Genomic DNA, 22,612 nt, shown 5'->3' with positions numbered 1-22,612 from the left:
GTGAGACTCTGTTTCAAAAATAAAGAATAAAAAATTGGGCTAGGGGTATAGCTTGGAAGAAGAAAGCCCCTGTGTTCAATACCCAGCACCACATTAAAAAAAAAAAAAAGTCTGAGGTGGTATGAATCTTGCTGAGAAAAAGAGATACTTGTATTTTCTGACTATTAGATAGCAGAGTCTTGAGTCTTCCCCTTAAAATCTAGGGAGGGTTGGTATATAAAAGTCATAAACCCTAGCTGGGCATGGTGGCGCATGCTTGTCATCCCCGCACTTGGGAGGCTGAGACAGGAGGATCGCACAGGTTCAAAGCCAGCCTCAGCTACTTAGTGAGGCTCTCAGCAACTTAGTGAGACCCTGTTTCCAAATAAAGTATCAAATAGATCTGGAAGTATACCCCGGAGATAGAAAGCCTCTGGCTTCCACCCCCAGTACCACCACCAAAAAAAAAAAAAAAAAAAAGTCATAAACCTTGAGAATGTCTCAATAAATCAATAGACAAAAGGAGGAATGGGCAGAGATTCAGTGATGTGCCACAATTCCCACTGAAGTCCCACTATTCATACCACACTCACTAACTTTTATATCCAGAATCTCATACCATATAACACTGGCATCATGATGTAAAACAAAACCATCCTGAGAACAGCACAGGCCAGAAGCCACTGTAAAGATCACGGTTCATCTCCTTATTTTTCAGATCTGCAGTATTTTTTTTGACACAAGAAAATGAAATCTTTATCTTCCTAAACTTTATCATGTCTTCTCCAGGAAACAGTTCAACCCCCCTCCATTTTCTCTCACCTTGCCACTGATGCAAAAGTGTGAGTTCACACTTGAATGTTTTCTTTTCAAACTGAATCTAACTGAACACATTTTTCTTAAAAGCAGTCTAGAGACTAAAATTACTCTGTACCGATTTAAAGCAAACATCCTTCGGCACCAGTCCATATTAGGCCTGCTGGGTACAGAACCATGGTGTTTCCTAGCAGCAGGCCAGGCCTGGGCCCCTGCAGCATCATAATAAAAATCAAAGTGGGAAAATCCTGTAGGTACTTTACTGTACAGTTAATCACGGTGTTATTCCAGTGATTATGAAAACCTGAGCAGCATTTTAACATTTTCTTTATTCCGAAAGGATAAACGGGGAAAACCCGACTAAGTAACATACCTGAGAATGTTATCTCAAATCTAGAACTTCTGGAAACTCCATTTACCACGGAAGGCAATAATAAGGAGTTAACAGGAGACTTAAATACTTCTCTCTAAAATAAATGTCACGGTTCTGTGGCATCAAGGCAAATAATTAAAATTAGCCTAAAAATACTTAACACATTTGATATCTTCATAAAATATTAGGTCTATAAAACTGACATAAATACATAATTCATACCATCGATACCGCCAATGAAGATTAGATTAAACCCTGTAACAATCTGCTTTGCTGCTTAAAAGACCTTGATCTAGTGAACTGTAGTGGTATCAAGTCATAAGGATAGAGCATGGCTTTAGGGCCTGGTGATTCTTGCTGGCTGGGGGTCAGTAATCAGGAGATCTGCTACTTGCTGATTTATGGTGCCTCAAATCTCATGGACCATTGGAGTACGTAAAAGTCCTAACTCTTTAGTCTCCCATAGAGCCTTGGCAAAATGGCTTAACACTGAACCCTAGTCTGGCTTAGAAACCAAGATCTTTGTTAAGTTCAGTTTAACTTCTTTGAACTCATACCCCTTTTGAATAGATTCTCAAAAGAGGGTAGATTTTCTCTAAGCTATAGATCAATCATTTTGAGAGATAGCTTCTCATAACTTTAGATAATAATTTTTATTCCTAATCTATTCCACCCATGAGAAAATCTATTAAAAATAATGCAATGTTGTTGGCCATTTTTTATTTTTCAGCGGCTTTGATCTCAATGAGTGGATGAGCCTGTGTGATGGTACAGGCCTGTAATCTCAGGGACCCAGGAGACTGAGGCAGGAGGATTGTAAGTTTAAAGACAATCTCAGCAACTTAGCTAGAACTCGCCTCAAAATAAAAAATTAAAAGGGCTCGGGATGTAGCTCAGCGGTAGAGCACCCCTGTGTCCAATCCTCCAGCTTCAAAGAGTCAAGCTATAGTGACAAGTTAAGGCAAATATTCTACCAAACACACTTTTCATATGCCATTATAGCAACATTTTATAACAGTATAAGAATGGTTCTCAGTGCATATGGGTATAATTTCTTATTTGCTATCCCAGCTTAAGGCTGCCCCATATGAATCTGCCATTGGCATTTGCCAACATTTAAAGTTTCCACTTCAAATAACTATATACATATGGCAAATTCACTCAGTTACCTGGGGAGTAGGCCACAGGGTACATAATGAGGAGCGTTACCGGGGTTTTATTGGGGCCGTGATGGAGAATGCTTTAAGCTCTTTCAAGAAAAAGCCACTGTGGCCATGCTGAATGGGGATTGCAACTGAGCAGGTCTGCTCGCCCAGTTTCCCCCATTGGCCTCTCTCCATGCCACCTCTTGCCCTGCCTTAGGTTACTGTGGGTCTAGGCTCTGCGGGGCTGGTGCTCAGAGCCTTTTCCAGGAAGCTCTCTTTGGCCACCCTGCTCCCTCCCAGGGTGGGCACCCCTTTTCTGTCTGCCATAGCAACCCACCTCTCTCTCTCAGAACACTTCCCCCCTCCATATCTAAGTTTTCTTTTTATTGTTTCAATTAAAAAAAAATGAGCTTAGGCCCATAGAAAACAGCAAGATTTTTAAAAGTAAATTAAGATAAAGAAGGGGAAATAAATAAAACCAGAATTAGGGCTGAAAACATGTTCATGCCTGAGTACTTGTTACAGGTGAAGCACACATCAGTGCTGAGCTTTTCACCTGACAGTAGAGAAGGGAGGCACAGGTCATGGCACAATCTACTGTATCTATGGGGCACAGAGCAAACCGCTCAGAACTTTCACTCCTGGAGAATACCCGTGGCTTCCTCTGCATGTGTTTATAGTGATGGCATTTTGAAATTAAAGCAAAGAGAGGCTGCAACTGTGGTATAAACAGAATAAACAGCATGGACAATACATTTTATAGGGACACTTAGCAGAGAGGCCCTTACCAGAGACTCAAGGCATAAAGCAAAAAGAACACTTACATAAAATCAATTCTATGGGGGATCAAAACAATAGGAAAAAAGAGGTGACTCAATTTAGCAGAGACTCTCTACCCCATCCTCTTCTGACCCTGCACCTCTCCTCTGGCCCTTCCTGGACTTTAGTGGGAGGGAAGGAACAATTGTGCAATATCTCAATTGTCAAGCAGGGACAATTTGGAGCCCCTGACATAAGAGAAAGGTTGTGGAAGCAAATGTCCCATGATACACTGAAAACATGAGGTTTCTAAGATATGAAAAGTGAGGCTGAGTTTAGAGGAATTATTTACTGCTGTAGGAGTAACTGAGTCTGTAGCTACTTGGAAAGATTTAACTAGCTTGGACTTTGGTAAAAATGCTTTCTCTCTAAGGATGTGCACCTATGTCATCTGCACAAGTACACAGAGGTGACTGATGGAATGGTTTCTAGTTACTAAATCTGTAGGTTATCAGCATCCTTTGTTTAATTTGGTTCATGAGAGAAGACCAACACTGTCTTTTTATAATGATTACTTGTCAAATGTCAGCTCATACGATCACCAGCCCAAATCCACAAGTTGGAAATGCAGCTGAGACCCCGGTCCTGGGACAAAGGCCATGCCAAGGCGGGTTATTAATGGTCCAAGTTACTAGGGAGGGGATCAAGAAGGTCTTCCTCCTCCTCCTCCTCAAGTGTGGGCCATGGGGGTGCTCCGGCTCTGCAGAGAGCTCTCATCACCCCCAGGGATAGGCAGGGGGCTCCTCTCCCCAACAACGTCTGGGACACAAGGCTCTCATTGTCGTGGGGGTGGCCTGTGAGGTCACGTGGGTGGATCTCTAGGGAGCTCTCTGCACAGGGCCTCTACCCATGGCGTTCATTCCACTTAAAACGGAGAGCAAGGCGAACTCTGCAGGGATGTGGAGGCACCCTTCTTGTTTTCATGGAGGACTGTCACAAAGTGACAGAAATGCTGAGGAACATACAATATCCTTTCTAGTTAGAGATTTGCTGCAGCTCTAAAATTTAGTATTTGGAAATAAAGGCATTTTTGTAGGTTGTTTGCTAATGGTTAAAAAGTTACATTTCCCTTTCCTAACCTGATAACAGTATCAAGAAAAGGACACTGCAGAATAAAATTATAAGCTGAAACTAACGATTATGACTTGAAAAATCTTATGCACCATTAATATTAGCGTAGGTAAATTTAAATGAGCTATGCTGACAATGATCTGTTCTTGGAAGTACTGTTGATAGGTTCATTCAATTAATAACTTGGTTCCAGGAAAGGAGGCAATTTGTTTAAAATGGGCTGAAAAATAGCACTTGACCAAGTCAAATAGATCTTTGCCAAATTTTCATCTGTACTTAAAAGCTAAAAAGTCATATATTGAAATTCGAGGTTGAATTTGTGAAGAGAAAATAATTGCTGTTTTATCATTGAAGACAGGATCCGTAGAGATATTTTCCATAATAATTGAAACCTTTTAAAATTCTTTTCCTAGGAAATAGCAGTTAGCAGTTAAACTGCTCTTTGGCATGAATATCTTTTGATTTAAGACTGCTATGACACTCATTAAAATGACTGAAAGAATTACATACAATTAGCAAGCTGGTGATGCCTTAGGAGCAGATACTAGTTCTTCATCCACTTGGCACACAAGGCAAAACCCCAAACTTCTGCTATTCTGTATAGGTACTAGATTATATATAATGACAAATTAAATATTTCAAGATAATTAATCAGTAGCACAGGAGCTGCATCCTTCAATTCCCCAAGGGCCAACGAGAAAGCAAAGTTGAAAGGTGCAGTTTGGAATACTAATTTCTTAAGACACCTGACTATGGGAACAGAACAGATGTCTGTGGATAATCAAGATTCTAAGCAAATCCACACTTCGGCATGACATCGAAAGCATGTGTGCTGAAATGATAAGTAATGTGTAGGAAAGCTAATTAATCTTGTCACCAATCAAACAGCACACGGGGAGGCACAGAATGGCCCAGGTAAGCCTTGAGTGAATGAATTCCACTTTGAATGATCAGGAAACAATTGAGAGTGTCAGAATTTTTGACACACGTATTTCTAGTAATGTTTGCGAAACACGCGGTTACCCGATATGGCTACGTAGGCTGCGTCTTTGCCGGATGCTTCTGTTCACTTCATCTGGGATTGGTAAGCAGCTCTTTTACAGAAATTGATGCAGTCTAATTAAATCTTATGAAAAATTTAAATATGATTGCATAAAATACACTACACACAAGATCCATGTGCTGAGTGGAGCCAGCATGTTAGAAACATAGGCTCTGGGCATGCCTGTAATCCCAGAACTTGGGAGGCTGAGAGAGGAGGATCACAGGTTTGAGGTTAGTCTCAGCAACGTAGTGAGACCCTGTTTCAAAATACGAAACAGAACAGGGCTGGGGGTGTAGCTTAGAGGTGCAAGGCTCATGAGTTCAATCACCACAACCCAAAATAAATAAGAGCAACTATTTTCTTCCTCTTTCAAAACCAAACCAAACCAAACCAAATCTATCAAAAAAAAAAATCAAATTACTTATAAACAAAGCTTACACAACTGAAAGCCAAGATACATAGCTGAGCCAATATTCCATAACCAACACTCCCTCACCCCAAACCACATCATCTGTGGGCCTACAAAATATGTTTTACTATCTCCTGTTTCTTTTACCCTTTTCTGTCTTAAATATGAACAAAGAATTCTAGTAAAAGGCATGAAATATAGAGTTGATTTTAAATTTTTAATTCACATTTATTTCTTATTACTGATTTTCTTTTAAGGCTAGTCTTAGAGCTCCCTGGAACAGTTACCCTAAGATAACACAGCATCCAACTTTTAATGCCTAAAAGTGCAAAATAAATTAAAATGCTTATTAAATATGTATTTTACAATGCCCTGGACTGGCAAGTTTTTAAAAATGAGATAATTACCTCTCATACACAGATCAACTATATTTGTTGATTTATATAGTTCCATAGTAAATTATTTTTCAGCTGGGCATGGTGGCGCACACTTGTAATCCCCAAGCTCAGGAGGCGGAGACAGGAGGATTGAGCAGGGTTAAAGCCAGCTTCAGCTGGCTTAAGAGACCCTGTTTCCAAATTAAATATAAAATAGGTCTGGGAGTGTAACCCAGAGGTAGAAGGCCCCTGGGTTCCATCCCCCCAAAAAATTATTTTTCAGCTTTAGTTACTAATTATACTACAATATTACTTGAAATGTAGGTTTGCTTTTTTTTTTTTTTTGAGGTACTGGGGCAGTGTACCTCTAAGCTAACCCCCAGCTTTGCTTTTAGTCTTTTTTATTTTTTGAAACAGGGTTTCACTGAGCTGTGAAGGGCCTTGCAAAGTAGCTGAAGCTGTCCTTGAACGGGATCATCCAGTCTCCGCCTCCCAAATGCTGAGATTGCAAGCGCACCACTATGCCCAGCTTATGTTGGGATTGTTATAGGCTTTCTTTGCAACGTTCTTTGTATGTGACAGGGATTTTCCATGAAGATTTCTAGAGTACTTTATTCATAGCACTTAAGAAAATGATAATAGTGGTTTCTAGGTAAGGAAACTTCTTAATGCATTACATGCTTTTTCTTGCTGAAAAAATAGTATTAGTCCTATCAGATACTTGGCTTTGAAACTTAAAAATAGCACTTTTCCTTAATAATAGCTACTTCTAAAAACTACTAAAATCTGAAGCCAATGTAGAAACAGTTGGGCACAGAAGTAAGCCAAACCCAGTTTCACTACCACATTTTCAGATTATAGGTTATAAGGAGTTACTAAAATTGAATATTTTAGTAAAACATAAAGACATTAAATAGAGAAGATGAAATAGAAATGCAGTTATTTGGACTGGGGGTGTCGTATGTTTGTTTGTTTGCTATGCTAGAGATGGTACCCAGGGCCTAAAGCATGCTAGACAAATGCTCTACCACCGAGCTATACCCAGCCCTTTGTTATATATATATAATCTTTTTTTTGGTGGTACTGGGGATGGAACCCTTCTACCTCTGGGCTACACTCCCAGACCTATTTTATATTTTTATTTGGAAACAGCGTCTCTTAAAGCCAGTGAGGCTGGCTTTGAACCTGTGCAATACTCCTGTCTCTGCCTCCCAAGCACGGGGATTACAAGCCTGTGCCACCATGCCCGGCCTTTGTTATCTTAATTTAGACAGTCTCTGTAAGGTGACCAGACTGGTGTTGAACTTGCCACCTTCCTGCATCAGCCTCTCAAGTCGCTGGGATGACAGGTGTTCACCATCACCCCAGCTCACACAACTGTTTCTGTGGTAAAGTGAGAAGGACCTATACCAGAAATATAAATTTTAAAATAATGACATAAGGACTTAAGTAAAATTGTTTTCAGAGAGAAACAAAAGTATCCACAACTGGAATGGGTGGATGCACCAGGGGAAACCGAGCGGAGGGTAAGGGGTGAAGACCGCTGCTAGAGAAAACAGTGGTCCCAGTGCACCAGGTCAGGCGGGGGTGGCAGGCTCTCATATAGCCAGCAACTCCAAACCCAAGAGTGTGCCAAAGGACTGCCACAAGAACAGCAAACAGCAGCCGGGTGAACGAATGGCCGAGCCATGGAAGAGTCAGTCACTCCACAGAGTCTATTTGGAGCCTGATTTAACAATATTTTCTTATCACAAAGATTATAAAAGGCACATAATCTCCTTTTCCTAATCAATTCGGGAATTTTCCTTATGATGGCTACAGGGCCTCAGAACGGGGTGTGTGAATGTGGACACCCAGAGCTTAAGTTAGGAACCTTGTGTGGAGAAACAGTCGGGGTGAGGGTCCTGCTTGGTTTCATATCAAACAGTGTTTTAAAAAGAAATTCCAACAGCACGCGCGGGGATGGGGGTGGTGCCTTACCATACAGGTGTCCAGATCTTCCAAACGCTCCACCTCCGTCAGCTCCTCCACCGTGAGGATGGAGCGCTTGGCGGGCCTCTCCTCCACCTGCTCGATCTCGGGGGACTCCTGCTGAGGCAGCGCCTGGCCTCGTCTGCTGAAGTGCTCAGCCTAGAGGATCAAGACGATCTTAGGAAATGAGGGAGGGGACGGAGGGGCTGGCCAGCACCCCAGCCCCAACTCCCCAACAGAGCCCTGCCACCAGGTGGCGCAGTGCAGGGCCGCCCGACAGGCAGGCAGGCAAGGATTCCCATCCTCCCTACCTGCCCTCCTGTCCTTCCTCCTTGGAGGATAGAGCTCTTAAGCAAAAACTTGCAAACCTACCTTCATTAATGAGAAGGCTACTAACTCTAGAATAAAATAAGAGGTGCTCCTTTTATTTTATTTGATAAAACTTACATCAATTGGTTTAAAGTAATTTTTTATTTGCATCAAATTGGACAGGTATCTAATTTCATATTATCTGATTCGATAGGGCTTATATCTAGCGATTAACATGATATAATGTGGGAAATATATTGTTTCCAATTTTTATTAAAAATTTAAAAGAAGCCTGGCGTGGTGGCACACACTTGTAATCCCAGCATTTGTGAGGCTGAGACTAGAGGATCACGGTTTGTGGCCAGCTTCCTCAGCTATGTAGTGAGGCCCTTAGAAACTCAGTGAGACCCTATTTCAAAATAAAAAGAATAAAAAACAGGGCTGAGGGTGTAGCTTGGAGGTAGAATGCCCCTGGGTTCCATCCCCAGTATTGCAAATAAATAGATAAATAAATAAATAAAAATTTCAAAATTTTTTTTGTCCCCAACATCATAATTAGCAATCGAAAGACATATTTTCAAAGGTAATATAGTATTTGTTAATATTTGAGATATGAATTTTATTGTTTTTAGCTTTCATTGTTTTGTGTAATAGGTATCATATTTAACATGATTTATTATTTCCACTGCTATAATTTAAATATGCATAAAAAATTAAGCCGGGCGTGGTGGCGCACGCTTGTAATCCCAGCATTTGGGAGGCTGAGACTGGAGGATCAGGGTTCGCAGACAGCCTCAGCTACTTAGTGAGGCCCTCCGCAACTTAGTGAGATCCTGTTTCAAAATAAAAAGAATAAAAAACAGGGCCGAGGGTGTAGAAGACTACTAACTCTAGAATAAAATAAGAGGTGCTCCTTTATTTTATTTGATAAAACTTACATCAATTGCTTTAAAGTAATTTTTTATTTGCATCAAATTGGACAAATAATAAATAATAAAAAATAGGGCAGGGGTGTAGCTCGGAGGTCAAATGGCTCTGGGTTCCATCCCCAGACCCACCAAAAAAAAAAAAAAAAAAAAATTAAGTGGTAAGAGGTGGAATGAGCAGGGCAGAAATAAAAGGCTCCAGAAACAATGCTAAGCAGCTGCTTATTATCAGCTTTAAGACTTAAGGATACTTCTAAACTGAGGTTGGAGAAAACAGCATCTGAATCTCACTGAAAACAAGGAGGGGTAATAGTGTGTGTGTGTGTGTGTGTGTGTGTGTGTGTGTGTGTGTGTGTGTGTTAGTGGGATTGAACCCAGGGTTATTCTACGTCCGAGCTACCTCCCTCTCAGTCCTTTTTAAATTTTTTGTTTTGTTTTGAAAAAAATTTTCCCTAAGTTGCCGAGAGTCCCACTACTTGCTCAGGTTGTCCTCGAATCTGTGATCCTCCCATCTCAGCCTTCTAAGTACTGGAATTAAAGATATGTGCCACCAAGCCCAGCTCCAAGTTTAATTCTGAAGATGTTATTTCTTTCATATAAGATGAGATCTCTCTTTTATAATCCAGAGCAGCAATATTTGTGTTTAAATGAAGCTCCAACAACTCATTGGTGTAGTCAATTCTTTTTCAATTATAGAAAGACAATGGAAACATTTTCTGAATAAATTCTTCAATGATGGACAAATACAAGAAAGTGAAAAATTCAGACCCTCAGTGTAGTGCTCTGTAAGTCATGATAATACAATAGCCAGTGCTTGTCATGGTGATGTGATGCTTAGAGCTTCAGGTTATCAACACACTGTTCCTAAAAGGGGTACTCGACTGGGCTAATTTTTAAAATAGAAAGGTCTGAGCTGGACACAGGGGTGCACACCTATAATCCCAGCACTAAAAAGGCTGAGATAGGAGGATTGCAGGTTCGAGGCCAGTATATGGTAACTTGGTGAGACCATGTTTCAAAATAAAATGAGGCTGGGGGGATAGCTCAGAAGTAAAACATTCCTGGGCTCAATACTGAGTACCAAAAAAAAAAAAAAAAAAAAAATTGAAGCCTGGACTTGGACCATCACACTGATATAGCTGTGTTTGAAGGGTCAAGACTCTGGTTCTCTCTGCAGTGTTCACACAGGAGCATGTCAATGTTTATCCCGAGGGAAGAGCGAAAGCAGAAGTGACTTCTAGAAATCTAGGTCATTTAAGAGGCAGGTCTTGACCCTTGAACCCACAAAGGAGTCAATGGAGAAGAGAAGCAACACCTCGCGCTGGAGGCCATCCTGCATCACCACAGAGCCCGAGCAATGGGTCTGGCTTCCAATGTGCACCACACTCACCAGTTTATGGTGGCAATGGGAGAGGGCATCCAGGATCTCATCCACAATCCGGTCAGACAGGAAGGAGGCAACCGTCAGCTTCACTTCACTAGGTGAAAATCAAAAGGACAGAGCAGCATTTGAATCTGTGCAAGAGAGAAGGAAAGAAGCCACCAACCCTCGATGCTCTACTGCCACGGTCAACTGTGGTTCGCTTCTGTCTTTGAAAATGAAAACCAAGAATGTGTGAATAGGGTTCAGGATTTCCCGAAATAAGCTTTAAGCACTGCCATAAACACACAGGTAGCAGACTTTCCTTACCAATTTCAACCTGTCTCTACAATTTCAAAACTTGAGATATAAGGGTAGAAATGCAAAACATCTGGATAAAGACAAAGTTAATGGAAACCATACGTACTATGTGGCAAAGTACAATTCGCCCATTGACACAAATGAAGACAAGCCTGGGCTGGAGCACATTAAGAGAGTCGAGTCTGGTTGTTAAATCTTGGTTATTACTTTAATATGCATATCCCCCGACCTTTTAAAAGACACTACAGCAATCGAAATGGTACCATATTACGCTGCTTTTACTCGGATTTACCATTTCACTATGAAAAAGAACAAATTCACTGTATCCTCTATTTTTATGAACAGAGGTTACTGAAATTGTCACTTTGGATGCCTCTTCCCCGATCTCAGAAAGTTGTCCAAATAGAAACCTTAATTCAGTCACTAAGGTTTCTATCCAATGGTTGGCATTTTGGCTAGCATTTTAGTAATATGGTATTCATGAGAATTCAACTTCCATGTATAAAGTAGGGCTTTATAATTATACTTTATACACACATACACGCATGTTAATGCAAAATACATGTCCATCGCCTCACAAGCTCACCTCGTTTTTTTGTTTTGTTTGTTTGTTTTGTGGTACTGGGGATGGAACCCCTCTACCTCCGGGCCACATTCCCAGACCTATTTTGTATTTTATTTGGAAACAGGGTCTCTTAAGCCAGCGAGGCTGGCTTCGAACCTGCACGATCCTCCTGTCTCCGTCTCCTGAGTGCAGGGATTACAAGCGTGCGCCACCATGCCTGGCTCAGGTTGTTTTTACAGCAACAATTTTTATGTTTTTAGAAAAGGTAAAAGATTTGTCAAAAATATAACTGTTTAGCCAGGCGTGGTGGAGCAGGCTTATAATCCCAGCATTTGGGAGGATGAGACCAGAGGATCACGGTTCAAGGACAGCCTTAGCTACTTAGTGAGGCTCTTTGCAATGCAGTGAGATCTGGTTTCAAAATAAAGAATAAAAAATAGGGCTCAGGGTGTAGCTCGGAGGTAGAATGCCCCTGGGTTCCATCCCTAGTACCGCGAAAAAAAAAAAAAAAAAAAAAAAAAATATATATATATATATATATATATATATATATATATATGTTTAGCTATAAAGCTAAGATTGAAAGTATACTATATATTTATGTAATGGGGAAAAATCTTTCTAACCTACTGGTAAATGATTTGTATCGAGATGTTTCTGCCTTAAGAGAACATGGAAGATTTCTGATAGTGGGGCAAAAGAATAGAAGCGCTAACTCTTTGATGTTTATGGTAAAAACTTTCCTGGGCTAAAGGTAAAAGGAGATTCCTTTAATTTCTGTTCACAAAACAAAGGTCTCATTAGCTGGTTAGTTTATGCAAAACTTGTTATTCCCTGATGAGAGAGAGAGAGAGAGAGAGAGAGAGAGAGAGAGAGAGAGAGTGTGTGTGTGTGTGTGTGTGTGTGTGTGTGTGTATTTTCATTTTCTCAGTGCTCAATTTAATGCACCATAAAAAGCCAAGTAAGATTTAGGAGACACAAAATTGACTTGCTAATGACAAAAGTTATATACTTCTGTAAAAGTTTCAGAATTTGTTCATTTTCAAGATAAGCAAGCACAGTAAGAGAGAATTTGATACTCTAGTAAAGATATCAGAATAGGATCTACTGTTGGTTGAAAACATTACTATGGAAAAAAACCTGGCCAATATATATATTGCCCTTAATTTCTGAAGGGGCATTTAATATGTAGTATTTTATATTTTACATTTCATACATACATATATATGTATGTATGTATGTATGTATGTATGTATGTATGAATGAAAGGGCATTGGGAACTGAATCCAGGGTCATTCTACCTCTGAGTTATATACCCCCCACCAGCCCATTTGAGTTTTTTAAAATTGGAAACAGGGTCTTGCTAAATTGATGAGGCTGGCTTTGACTGTGATCTTCCTGTCTCAGCCTCCCAAGGACTGTGACTACCGGCGCGTGCCACTGCGCCCAGCTATATTTTATATTTTAAACATGTAATATTTAAATATTTGTTTTCAATAAAAAATTGAAGCCACAGGAATAGAAATATGTAGGCATACCTAAAAAAAGGCTGGAGTTCACAAAACTGCTAACCCACAGGCTTCTATAAATCTTTGAAATTTTTTTTTTAAAGTTTTCAAGTTTTCTAGCTGTCTTATAATTCAATTGATAGGTTCTAGGAGCTTTATAAAATAAAACTTTAACAAAGGAGCTTTATTAAAAAGCAAAAAAAAAAAGTTGTATATTATACCTGAACCTGCTTAGTTACTGTATAATTTCCAAGTCTTCACAGTCCAGTCTAGCCTTCGGTGTATAAACAATAGTGACATGGTTTGGGGATTGTTCTGCTGGGGGCTCCCGTTGCTCCCACAGGTCCTCACTTAGCTATATAATTTCTCAACTCTCTAGACAGGAGGCATTGTTTCTGCTACGTCTAAATATTCTTGGCAACGTTCAAGGACAATTAAAGTTGGAACTTAAAAATGTTCCTGAACTTGGCTTTGAGTCATCTGAGTCTCCAGCGAAGGACTGAGACAAGGATGAGCTAGCTGAACTACCTGGAAATACCAAGGATCACTAAGTTTATGTAAAAATTTGGGAAGTCTATCTGTGATCACGGCTTCTAGATTTTTATATCTTAGCATATTTTCCAAACAAACAAACAAAAATATATAAATAACCCTCTCCCAAGACACCATTAGCACACGCATAGCATCTCAGGTCCACTGGAATAACACTGAAAGAAAATATGGCAAGATCATAGTAGGCCTCTTGCCTATTTATAAGCTGTGCATTCACTCACAAAGCAAACTGCCCTCAACCTTTCAGCTTACGATTTAGAAAAGTCACAGACAGTCTCAGAAGCAGAAACTAGGGATTGAAAAACATGCCCTCCTCTTAAACATACAATTCTTAAAAAGAGCCCAGAAGGTTATGCCCAGAAGTAACACAGGCATATATGTGGCCTTTTTATTTTGGAAATGTATAAACCTATACGTTTATGTGCAGCTATATTTATACAGTTTCTAACTACTAGAAATGCCAAATACATAACTGATGGATAAAGGCAACAGTGCCACTCTTTACAGATGCCTCAACACATTCACAGATATTACAGACCTTGAGTTTATTACCATCATACACCTACCTAATTTTGTTAAGGATATCAATTCCTGATTGCTCCAACAGGACATTTTTAACAAAGGTGCGTGGAATGGAAATCTTCTCCGTGCTGGCATGAATCAAGTCCTGCCGAATGTGGGCCTTTCGCATCACGTTGGGACAGAGGTTCTCGGCAGCATCCACCATGGACTCCAGCAGCGCCTGCAATGCAGTGGAGCAAGTGGGTGAGCGCACGGAGACATCAACACTGAGCCCAGAGGTAGCTGGACGGGGTCCCAGCAGCCAAGGAAATGGGGATGACAGTCCTGGGCACAGTTGGTCATTGAGAGCCGCCCCACAGTGGCTTGAGGTTGTTGGTGGCCACTGACTCAGTTGGTCACATTAAATTGGATGCCTGACAGAAAGGTGCAAGCTCTCACTGGAGTCTGCAGTGTTATGATAACAGCAGATGAACATAACCTAAGCTACAAACAAGGATTGGAAAACACAGACGCATATGATACTTGGTACACCAAGTTACCACACTAGAAGATAAACCTATAGATATGACCTGCAGACTGAGAAACAGGAATAACTTAAAAAAAAAAAAAAACAGGTTTCAATGCTTACGAGAGTGCCTGAGTTACAGAAAGCCCAAATTAGCATGAACCTCTTAATAGCTCTATCAAAATAGCAGCAACAGTAGAAAAAAAAAATCACAGAAATGATTGCCAATTTTACTCTTTTAAAAGAGAAGCTTTAGTGTGAGGTAAAATAATAATTACTACAACAACGGGATGAGAATAGTAACAGACAAAAACATTTACGTTATAAACATTAACAGAAATAGTCAAAACATATTTTATAGCACTTCAGAATCTAAGATCTGTTTCTGCACATTTTATCCTTCTCACAGCTGTGAAGATGGGCAAACAGCTACTCATGTGATCACTTTCATAGCTGAAGAATGAGCTAAGGAAAGTTAGGTGATTCGCTCGAAATGGATGACAGGACTGGAAAGCCCAGAACGACCAGCCACGTTAGCGTTGAATATGAAATGAAACCTAGGGAGAAACATCGGGCAAAGTTACTAACCTCTCAGTTCTCCTTTCCTCACCTATAAAACAGCAGTTAAAAAGCATTCTGGCTTTAGAGGATTATCGAGGATTAAGTGATAATACATATGTAAAACGTTCGGTAGAGTGTCTAGCATACAATGAAAGCTTGTAGCGATGATTATTAATCTGATTTCCAGAACTCTGCTCTTAATGGGAAGAATCTAGTCTTGAAAGTAAGGCTGGGATTCCACTGCTTTTCCAGAGTGAACCAAGACCTATATAGGCAGCACAGTTATTGAAAGATAGCTGAGTACTAAAGTACAAAGCATACCCCCTAGTAACCTGCAGGATGAGCAGCAGAGCAGGAGGCTGTTTCTAAGGATCCTGGGAAACCAGGGAGAGAGGTAGGAGGCAGCCACTTGAGAAGCTTCCAAAATACACTCCTATTTTGACAGTGCTCTGTCCCTATCACAACTCGGTTGGATAATCACTGAATTAATATATTATCCAAGAAAGCTCCTACACCACCCATCTGCAAGGGATACGAATAAGGGAAATTCAGACTAATTACATTCCTCATTGGCAGGGATAAACACATTCTGTTCCAGATGAACAGTCCAGCACTCCTGAGAATGACCTCTGGTATCAACGCTCTATGTTCATTCTGTCGTGTTCGCCAACACATCATTCCCTTTCTGAAGGGTCCCCCTGCGTGACAGTGCTAATTCAGTTAAAATGAACTCCAGACAGAAAGAGAAGAGGCCTGGCTCCCAGCACAAGCCCTGCCATCAAATTGCTGTGGAATGTTAACAGAGTCTCGTTCCGTGAATAACCTTTGCAGATTCCTGCATTTTCATCTTTAAAACTACCTATTTCTATGGTCTCTTTCTGCTCTATGAATCCATGAGCACATGACTCGGAGCCTACAAAAAGGAATTTTAGCTTTCTGTGAGCATTTCATTCAGAAAATATGTTGTACTTAGTTTGCTGATACTACCTGTACCCCAATACTGGCCAATGGAAGATATAATATTTTACAGTCTACAAATAATTTCACCTGTGATTTCTTTTGATCCTTGCAATAACTCCATAGGTGAAAGTAGATTTTGAAATCCGTGTTTCACCAAGGAAGAAACTGGGGCTCAGAAGCAATAAGGAGCCACTCAGTTACTTACTGGAACTGGTGAGATGGGGACTCAGGTCTTCCACTCTGTGCTTGGATTTCTCTTCTAATGGCCCTGTGCAGGGCCCAGAGGACTGTCCCTTTCATCTCTCTCATTATTCACGATTTTCTTCCCCTGCTCCTTGAGCCAACAGTACCCATGGCTGCCAGGGTGGGCTTTGCGATGGCAGGTCCAGGAGGAAGGGCCACAGGGCACATTTGTAATGAAGCCCCTGACCAGTATTTGTGTCCAGCCTCCAACGCAGCCCCTTCGCATCTCCTTCTAAGCCCCCTGGCCTTCTGCACACCATACCCTGTTCTTCAAACACACCTCCTTCCGCTGGCCTCCACTACTGCCTCTATTCCAAGGAGTCTCAAACAAATGTTCATCTACAGAATCATAGGATGTTTAGGATAACTGTCACTTGACTGCTAATCACTTTGACAACCCCAAATAGCCCACCACTTCCTAATGCTCTTCTGGGAATGCAGCACAACCCAGACTAGTGCCTCAGTTTTAGTGCTTATGCTAGAAATTTTAACGTCCAAAGCAACACCGTCTAATAAAAAGTAATTTTCTGAGATGCTGAGGATTTTTGTGGTGCCCAGTTAGGGACCACACATGGTTACAGAACACTTTGACATGTGTCCAGAGCAACTGAGACACTAAGCTTTAAATTTAACCACATGTGGCTAAGGGGTGGCATACTGCATGGGGTGAGTCTAACATTGTACTCTGAATTCTTCCCCAGAATAAAATGAGGGCACAGACAACTTTAACTCACTCCCTTTTGTTTTAAGTACTCCCATCAAGTGTAGGTTTTTCTTATTTGGCAACATTTTATATATGAGTATCATTGCTTCATTTACACAGTATCTCTCTTTCCCCACAATCGGCATTTTCCCTATTTCTTGAACTTCAGATCCTTTTTTTTTTTGGTTATTTCTCCTTTGTCTCAAAGTCTATACCTTTTGTTTTGTTTTTTTTAGAATCATCTAGTAATAGTAAAGATTCCAGCTTTTGCTTTGATGGAAATCTCATTTCATTCTCATCCTTATATATTATGTCTAATGAGCATATAATTTGAGGACAACACTTCAGACTCGTACAGCAGTGTGATGGCACTGGTCCATTCTCTTTCGGCTCTCACCAACAGTTGATTAGTGAGCACTGGCCCTAACATTGGTCTTTTATAAGTAACAAAAAGCCTGCCTCTCTTACACCTGGGCTCTGTGTAAGCCTCCAGTGTCTCTAGTCCTAGATCTGCTTGTATCTATCCTGCTTGGGTTGTGCTGGCCTTCCTGAATCAAAGAACTTTGTCTATCACTAATCCCTGAAGTTCCTAGCCACCACATCTTCACCTGTTACTTCCCTGTCCCCTTTTTCTTCCTTCTGGAAGTCTAGAGTAGGCTTACGTAAGACTTGCTGGCTCTACCTGCACCGCGTAGCTGTTCTCACACCATTCTACTACTTCTGATCACTTTGCAACTAACAGACCCTGTGCTTGAAATGCAACAGTCAGACTTCATCTTCCATGTTTCTCCCTAGCAACAATCACAAAGGTCTAATTTTTAACTGTAAAATTAGGAAACCTGTATAATATTTGTAAAACAAATTGGATTAATATCTCAGCATGGCAGCTACACTTGTACACTCTATAGTGAGCGAAGAACTTGGAGATACAACCTCCATACTCGGCGCACTGAAATCCCTCTTCCTTTTGCTTTGGAAAATATAAAGGGTAGAAAAAAGAAATCAGACGACTCTTCTGGCCAAACTGAGCTAATACTTGACAGAACGCCACCTAAACCCTTCAGATCTCATATCCTAAGTAAATCTGAAATTCACCAGTAAAGTATTTCACTGTTCGTGCCCTGAGAGACATTAAGAATTTCCCAGGCCAAAACAAACAATTTTAGTCCAGAAGGGAAACACGAAAGTTTCCTTATGTTCAAGCATTCAAATCCCATGTATGCTTCTACTATTACTTTAGGGATAAATGTTAGGATCCAAAAGGGAGAATGAGAAGACAGTTGCCATTTTAAAACCCCTATGACAGGCTAGTTCATGGAAAACACGACCTCTTCTGGAGAAGAAATTCCTCCAAACGTAACCTTTCTGTTTCAGTTGGAAATTGGCTTAAGAAGGCTGGCTTACCTAGTCATTTCTTTGGCTTTCTGAAATCATACTTGTGAAAGATGGCTTCAAATGCTATTTGAACTTATTCTCACCCAGTCACCAAAATACCTATTAATGGCTACGGTACAAGATGATCAAATATTAAAGCTGGAAATATTCTCCCCAATCACCATGAACTCCAGACAGGCAACTGGCTTACAGCACAGAGTTATGCAAGAACAAACTCAGGATGCCAATCGAGTCTGTTAGCTTACTTTTAAAAATTTATTTATTCCTATTTCCTGTAATAAAAATTATTTTTATAAAATTATATGTATCTTTTTTATTTTTAATAAGACAATCCATTTGTTTAAGCTCTTGCTAGTATAAAATGCTTAGTTCAGAAGATTTGGGAAATAGGAAAGGAATGCTTTTTATGTGTGTGTGGTGTTAGGGGTGAAACCCAGAGAGATTCTACCTCTGATCTATACCCCCAGCCCTATTTTATTTTTTATTGGAAACATTTTTAATTTTTTAATGGGGTACAAGATGGTAGAGGCATATATGCACACACCACTCATTTAGCCCTTCCCCAATTCCCTTTTATTTTGAAATAGGGTTTCACTAATGATCCTCCCAAATATTAGGATAACAGGCATGTGCCACCACACCCCGCTCAAGGATACCTTTTAACCAGAAAAACATTTGACACTAGTGAATAAGTAATGCTGCTATCTTTTATTAAGACACTGAATACCAGTTGTACTAAAAATACATTTTTCTTACATAATTTTAAGAAAGCCAATGCATTGCTAGCTTATTACAAGAAGAAAATGGCCTTTTTCTTTAAACAACAATCTTTTACTGCCCATTTTTAGAGCAAAGGAAAGGCAAAAGAAGTAAATAGTTTATGGAAAAGTGTCAAAAACGAAATGTGCACCCAGTTAAAAGAAAATTAAGAAGTAACATTTAATTAATGTGTTGATTGAGGATTTGTTATGACTCATGACAGATGTTCCCAAAGGGAATGAAACTTAAAACTCAGAAGGATTCAGAATAATAAAAACAAGTGAATAGGATACAGGGGGGTGGGGAAGGAGAAAGAAAGAAAAGAAAAAAAGCCACAGGCCACTTGGGGGCCTGGGAGAGAGTGAAGAGTCAGTTATGAAAGAAGTGGACAGAGTAATAAAGCAATGATAACGGAGAACACGGTGACGTTTAATAAGGGGCCAGAAAAGCCAGCAACAAAAAGGGAGTTGCCTTTTTTTTTTTTTTAAACAGAAAAATACTTGTGGCCCTAAATGTATTTCCCTTGGGCCTTTAAAAATTCAAAGGCCTTTCACTTCAGATATTTGCCCTCTGGTCTCCCAAGAAAAGCTAGTGGGAGTCCATTACAACCACACCAGACAGGAAGAAGGAAAAAGAGCCAGCAGTACAGGAATCATTTGTGGTTTAGTTTGAAATAACAACTTGACTGTTGGAAGCTGTTTGCCAGGAGAGGTCCTGCTACAAGGTTTCACGCTGATTTAAATATCAGCCAACTCCTAGTATGTAAGAAATCTTTTTCTTAAAGAAAAAAGTTGCCAGTAGATGTGACTGACATACAGTAGATGTGGTAATTTATAGTAGAAAAAGCACAAATGGATAACAAAGCTACTTGAGGCATTATTGGGTTATGAGATAAATTCAAAAGAAACGACTTTTTAAAACCTATTATACTGAAAAATGTTAAGGGTGATACACTATATGTTGAAGATCTAGCAAAATAATCAACTATTTATACTACTGCAGAGCAGTCTGCAGTAAAACATATATACCATTTTAAAGTAGCAAGTCAGTTACAGAAATGTACCCTAGTAGAATTAATTGGAAATAGGAAGTATTCTCCTCAATGGAATACTATGTAACCATTAACAATGACAATAATTTATCAGCATTAGAACTCCAGAACACTATACCAGATATAAAAAGTTACCAGTCAGTATGTATGGTAAGATCATATAGATATAAACTATGTATATAGGCACAGAATATCTGGAAATTAACTGAATTGTTAATAATGATGCAATATCTAGGCATTCTGGTGATTTTTACTTCTTAAAATACTTGCCAGTATCATTTAAATGTTTCATAAAAGTTTCACACTTATATGTGAAAAAATAATCAGAAATAAGTAGCAGATGTTTGTTTTAAATATTTAAGAACTTACCTATCTTCTTTTGTGTGTATGAGGTATAAGGATTGAACCTAGGAGCATTTTACCTCTGAGCTTCACCTTAGCCCTATTTTATTTTTTACTTTGAAACAGGGCCCACATTGTTGAAGGGTTTACTAAGTTGCTAAGATTGGCCTCAAACCGGAAATCCTCTAGTTTCAGCCTCCCAAGAACTGGGGAAAATATCCATCATATATATATAATATATCATATATATATATCATATATATATCACATATATACCATATGCATATCATATATATATCATATGTATATATATATAGTGTGTGTGTGTGTGTGTGTGTGTGTGTGTGTGTGTGTGTGTGCGCGTGCTACTGGGCAGCATATGGTCTGGTAGGCTCTGAACCAACCAGTAGTCCTTTCTCTACCCCTGTCTTTACTCTGCATAAATTCAACATAACCACAAATAAATAAATAAAAATAACATGTAAGAGTTTCTCTGTTCTATATGCACAGGTAGACAGGGGCTTAAACACAAAATCCACATTTTCTCTTTCATTAGCCTGATTTTCAAAGAGAGTAATTAGCAATTGCAAAGTTATTACTGAGTTGCACATCGAATCCCATTGGATTGCTATAGAACTTAAGTTCTCAGAAGAAAACAAACAAAATAATGATAGATATTAAAACAAGGTTTTAAGCCAAGCATGGTGGCACATGCTTGTAACCCCAGCATTTGGGAGTCTGAGACAGGAGGATGGCAGTTCAAAGACAGCCTCAGCTACTTAGTGAGGCCCTCTGCAACTCAGTGAGACACTGTTTCAAAAATAAAAAGAATAAAAATAGAGCTGAGGGTGTAGTTCAGAGGTAGAATGTCCCTAGGTTTCCTCTCCAGTACCAAAAGAAAGATAAAGAAAGAAAGAAAGAAAGAAAGAAAGAAAGAAAGAAAGAAAGAAAGAAAGAAGGAAAAAAGGTTTTAAAAGGTATCCTTGAAAAGCAGATTGGGAAGGACAAAAACTTTGTGAAACAAATTTTTGTTGTTGTTGTTGTTGTTTGAAACTACATTAAGAAAATCTGGTCTTCATTCCTCTGCCCATGCATCTCTCCCCCAAATTTCAGAGAATATTTCTCCCCTTTTTTCAATCAGAAAACCTATCCCAGATCTCGGCTACTTTGGGTGTCCTGTGACCCCATTCTCAATCTCTCTCTCAGTCTTCAGCCAAGAGCCTTTGCAAAGATAGCTGTCTTTCTACCTAGCATTACATCTAGGATTGTGAGCATGGGTCCCATGACCTTCCACATTCTCTAAATCAGATGCAATAACCCAAGATATTTTTTTTTTTTCCTGAAGCCAATCTCTCTCTGTGCCCTCTAAGTAGAAATCAATCATTCCTTTATCAGCGGCCACCTATCATAGGAAGGACATTTGGAGATTTACCATCAAAATTGAAATTGAATTTCACTTGAGCTCACTGTGTAAAGTTATTGCAAAACATATAAATAAAGCTAGACCAGCATTCAACTTTCACTACATCTCCATCTGTGCAGCAACCACGTGTGCAAGCACACACACACAATTACACACACATACACACACAAATCGATAAACAGAGAAAGCTAAGGTACTGAAGATTACCCTATACAATTAAATTGCAACCATTTCATGTCCAAAATAACCAGACCCACGGACCTTTAGTTGTTCATCGACAACTCTTGTGACTTCTCCAGCCATCGACTCCAGGGTCTCCTGAATGGGGCTGGATGACAAGCCACTGGCTCCTGCCCAAGACGCACCTCCAACATGGTACAAATTTGGTAGCAACTGCAAGAAAAATGAAAAGTAACCTTTTTCTAATGGAAGAAGTACTTTAATATGTTCTAGAGGCACTGTAGAGCAAATGGGGGGAGGGGAAAGATATTCGAGACAATCTTCATGGTCAAAGGTTCTTTGCACGGATTAATAAACCAAGGCCCAGACTCTTTCTAGGCACTTATTATAATGCAGTGGATCATCACAGCAACTCTAAGGAA

At 39.8% G+C, this 22,612-nt stretch overlaps 1 protein-coding gene across 5 annotated transcripts in view; it reads right to left on the bottom strand.

Moving 5' to 3' along the window:
* Window positions 1-22,612, bottom strand: part of CARMIL1 (capping protein regulator and myosin 1 linker 1) — a gene marked incomplete at both ends in the record, with an annotated part of 268,378 nt that overhangs the window by 39,822 nt on the left and 205,944 nt on the right. For all 5 annotated transcript variants that reach the window (XM_080710653.1, XM_080710650.1, XM_080710651.1 and 2 more), the window contains 4 exons: window positions 8,015-8,164; window positions 10,631-10,718; window positions 14,113-14,288; window positions 22,272-22,403. In XM_080710653.1, the coding sequence (XP_080566779.1) occupies window positions 8,015-8,164; window positions 10,631-10,718; window positions 14,113-14,288; window positions 22,272-22,403 (546 nt within the window). The remainder of the gene's footprint in view (window positions 1-8,014; window positions 8,165-10,630; window positions 10,719-14,112; window positions 14,289-22,271; window positions 22,404-22,612) is intronic.

This window comes from Muscardinus avellanarius, assembly GCF_963383645.1.
Source record: "Muscardinus avellanarius genome assembly, chromosome: 14".
Classification (NCBI taxonomy): domain Eukaryota; kingdom Metazoa; phylum Chordata; class Mammalia; order Rodentia; family Gliridae; genus Muscardinus; species Muscardinus avellanarius.
This window is presented reverse-complemented; position numbering and strand designations above follow the sequence as displayed.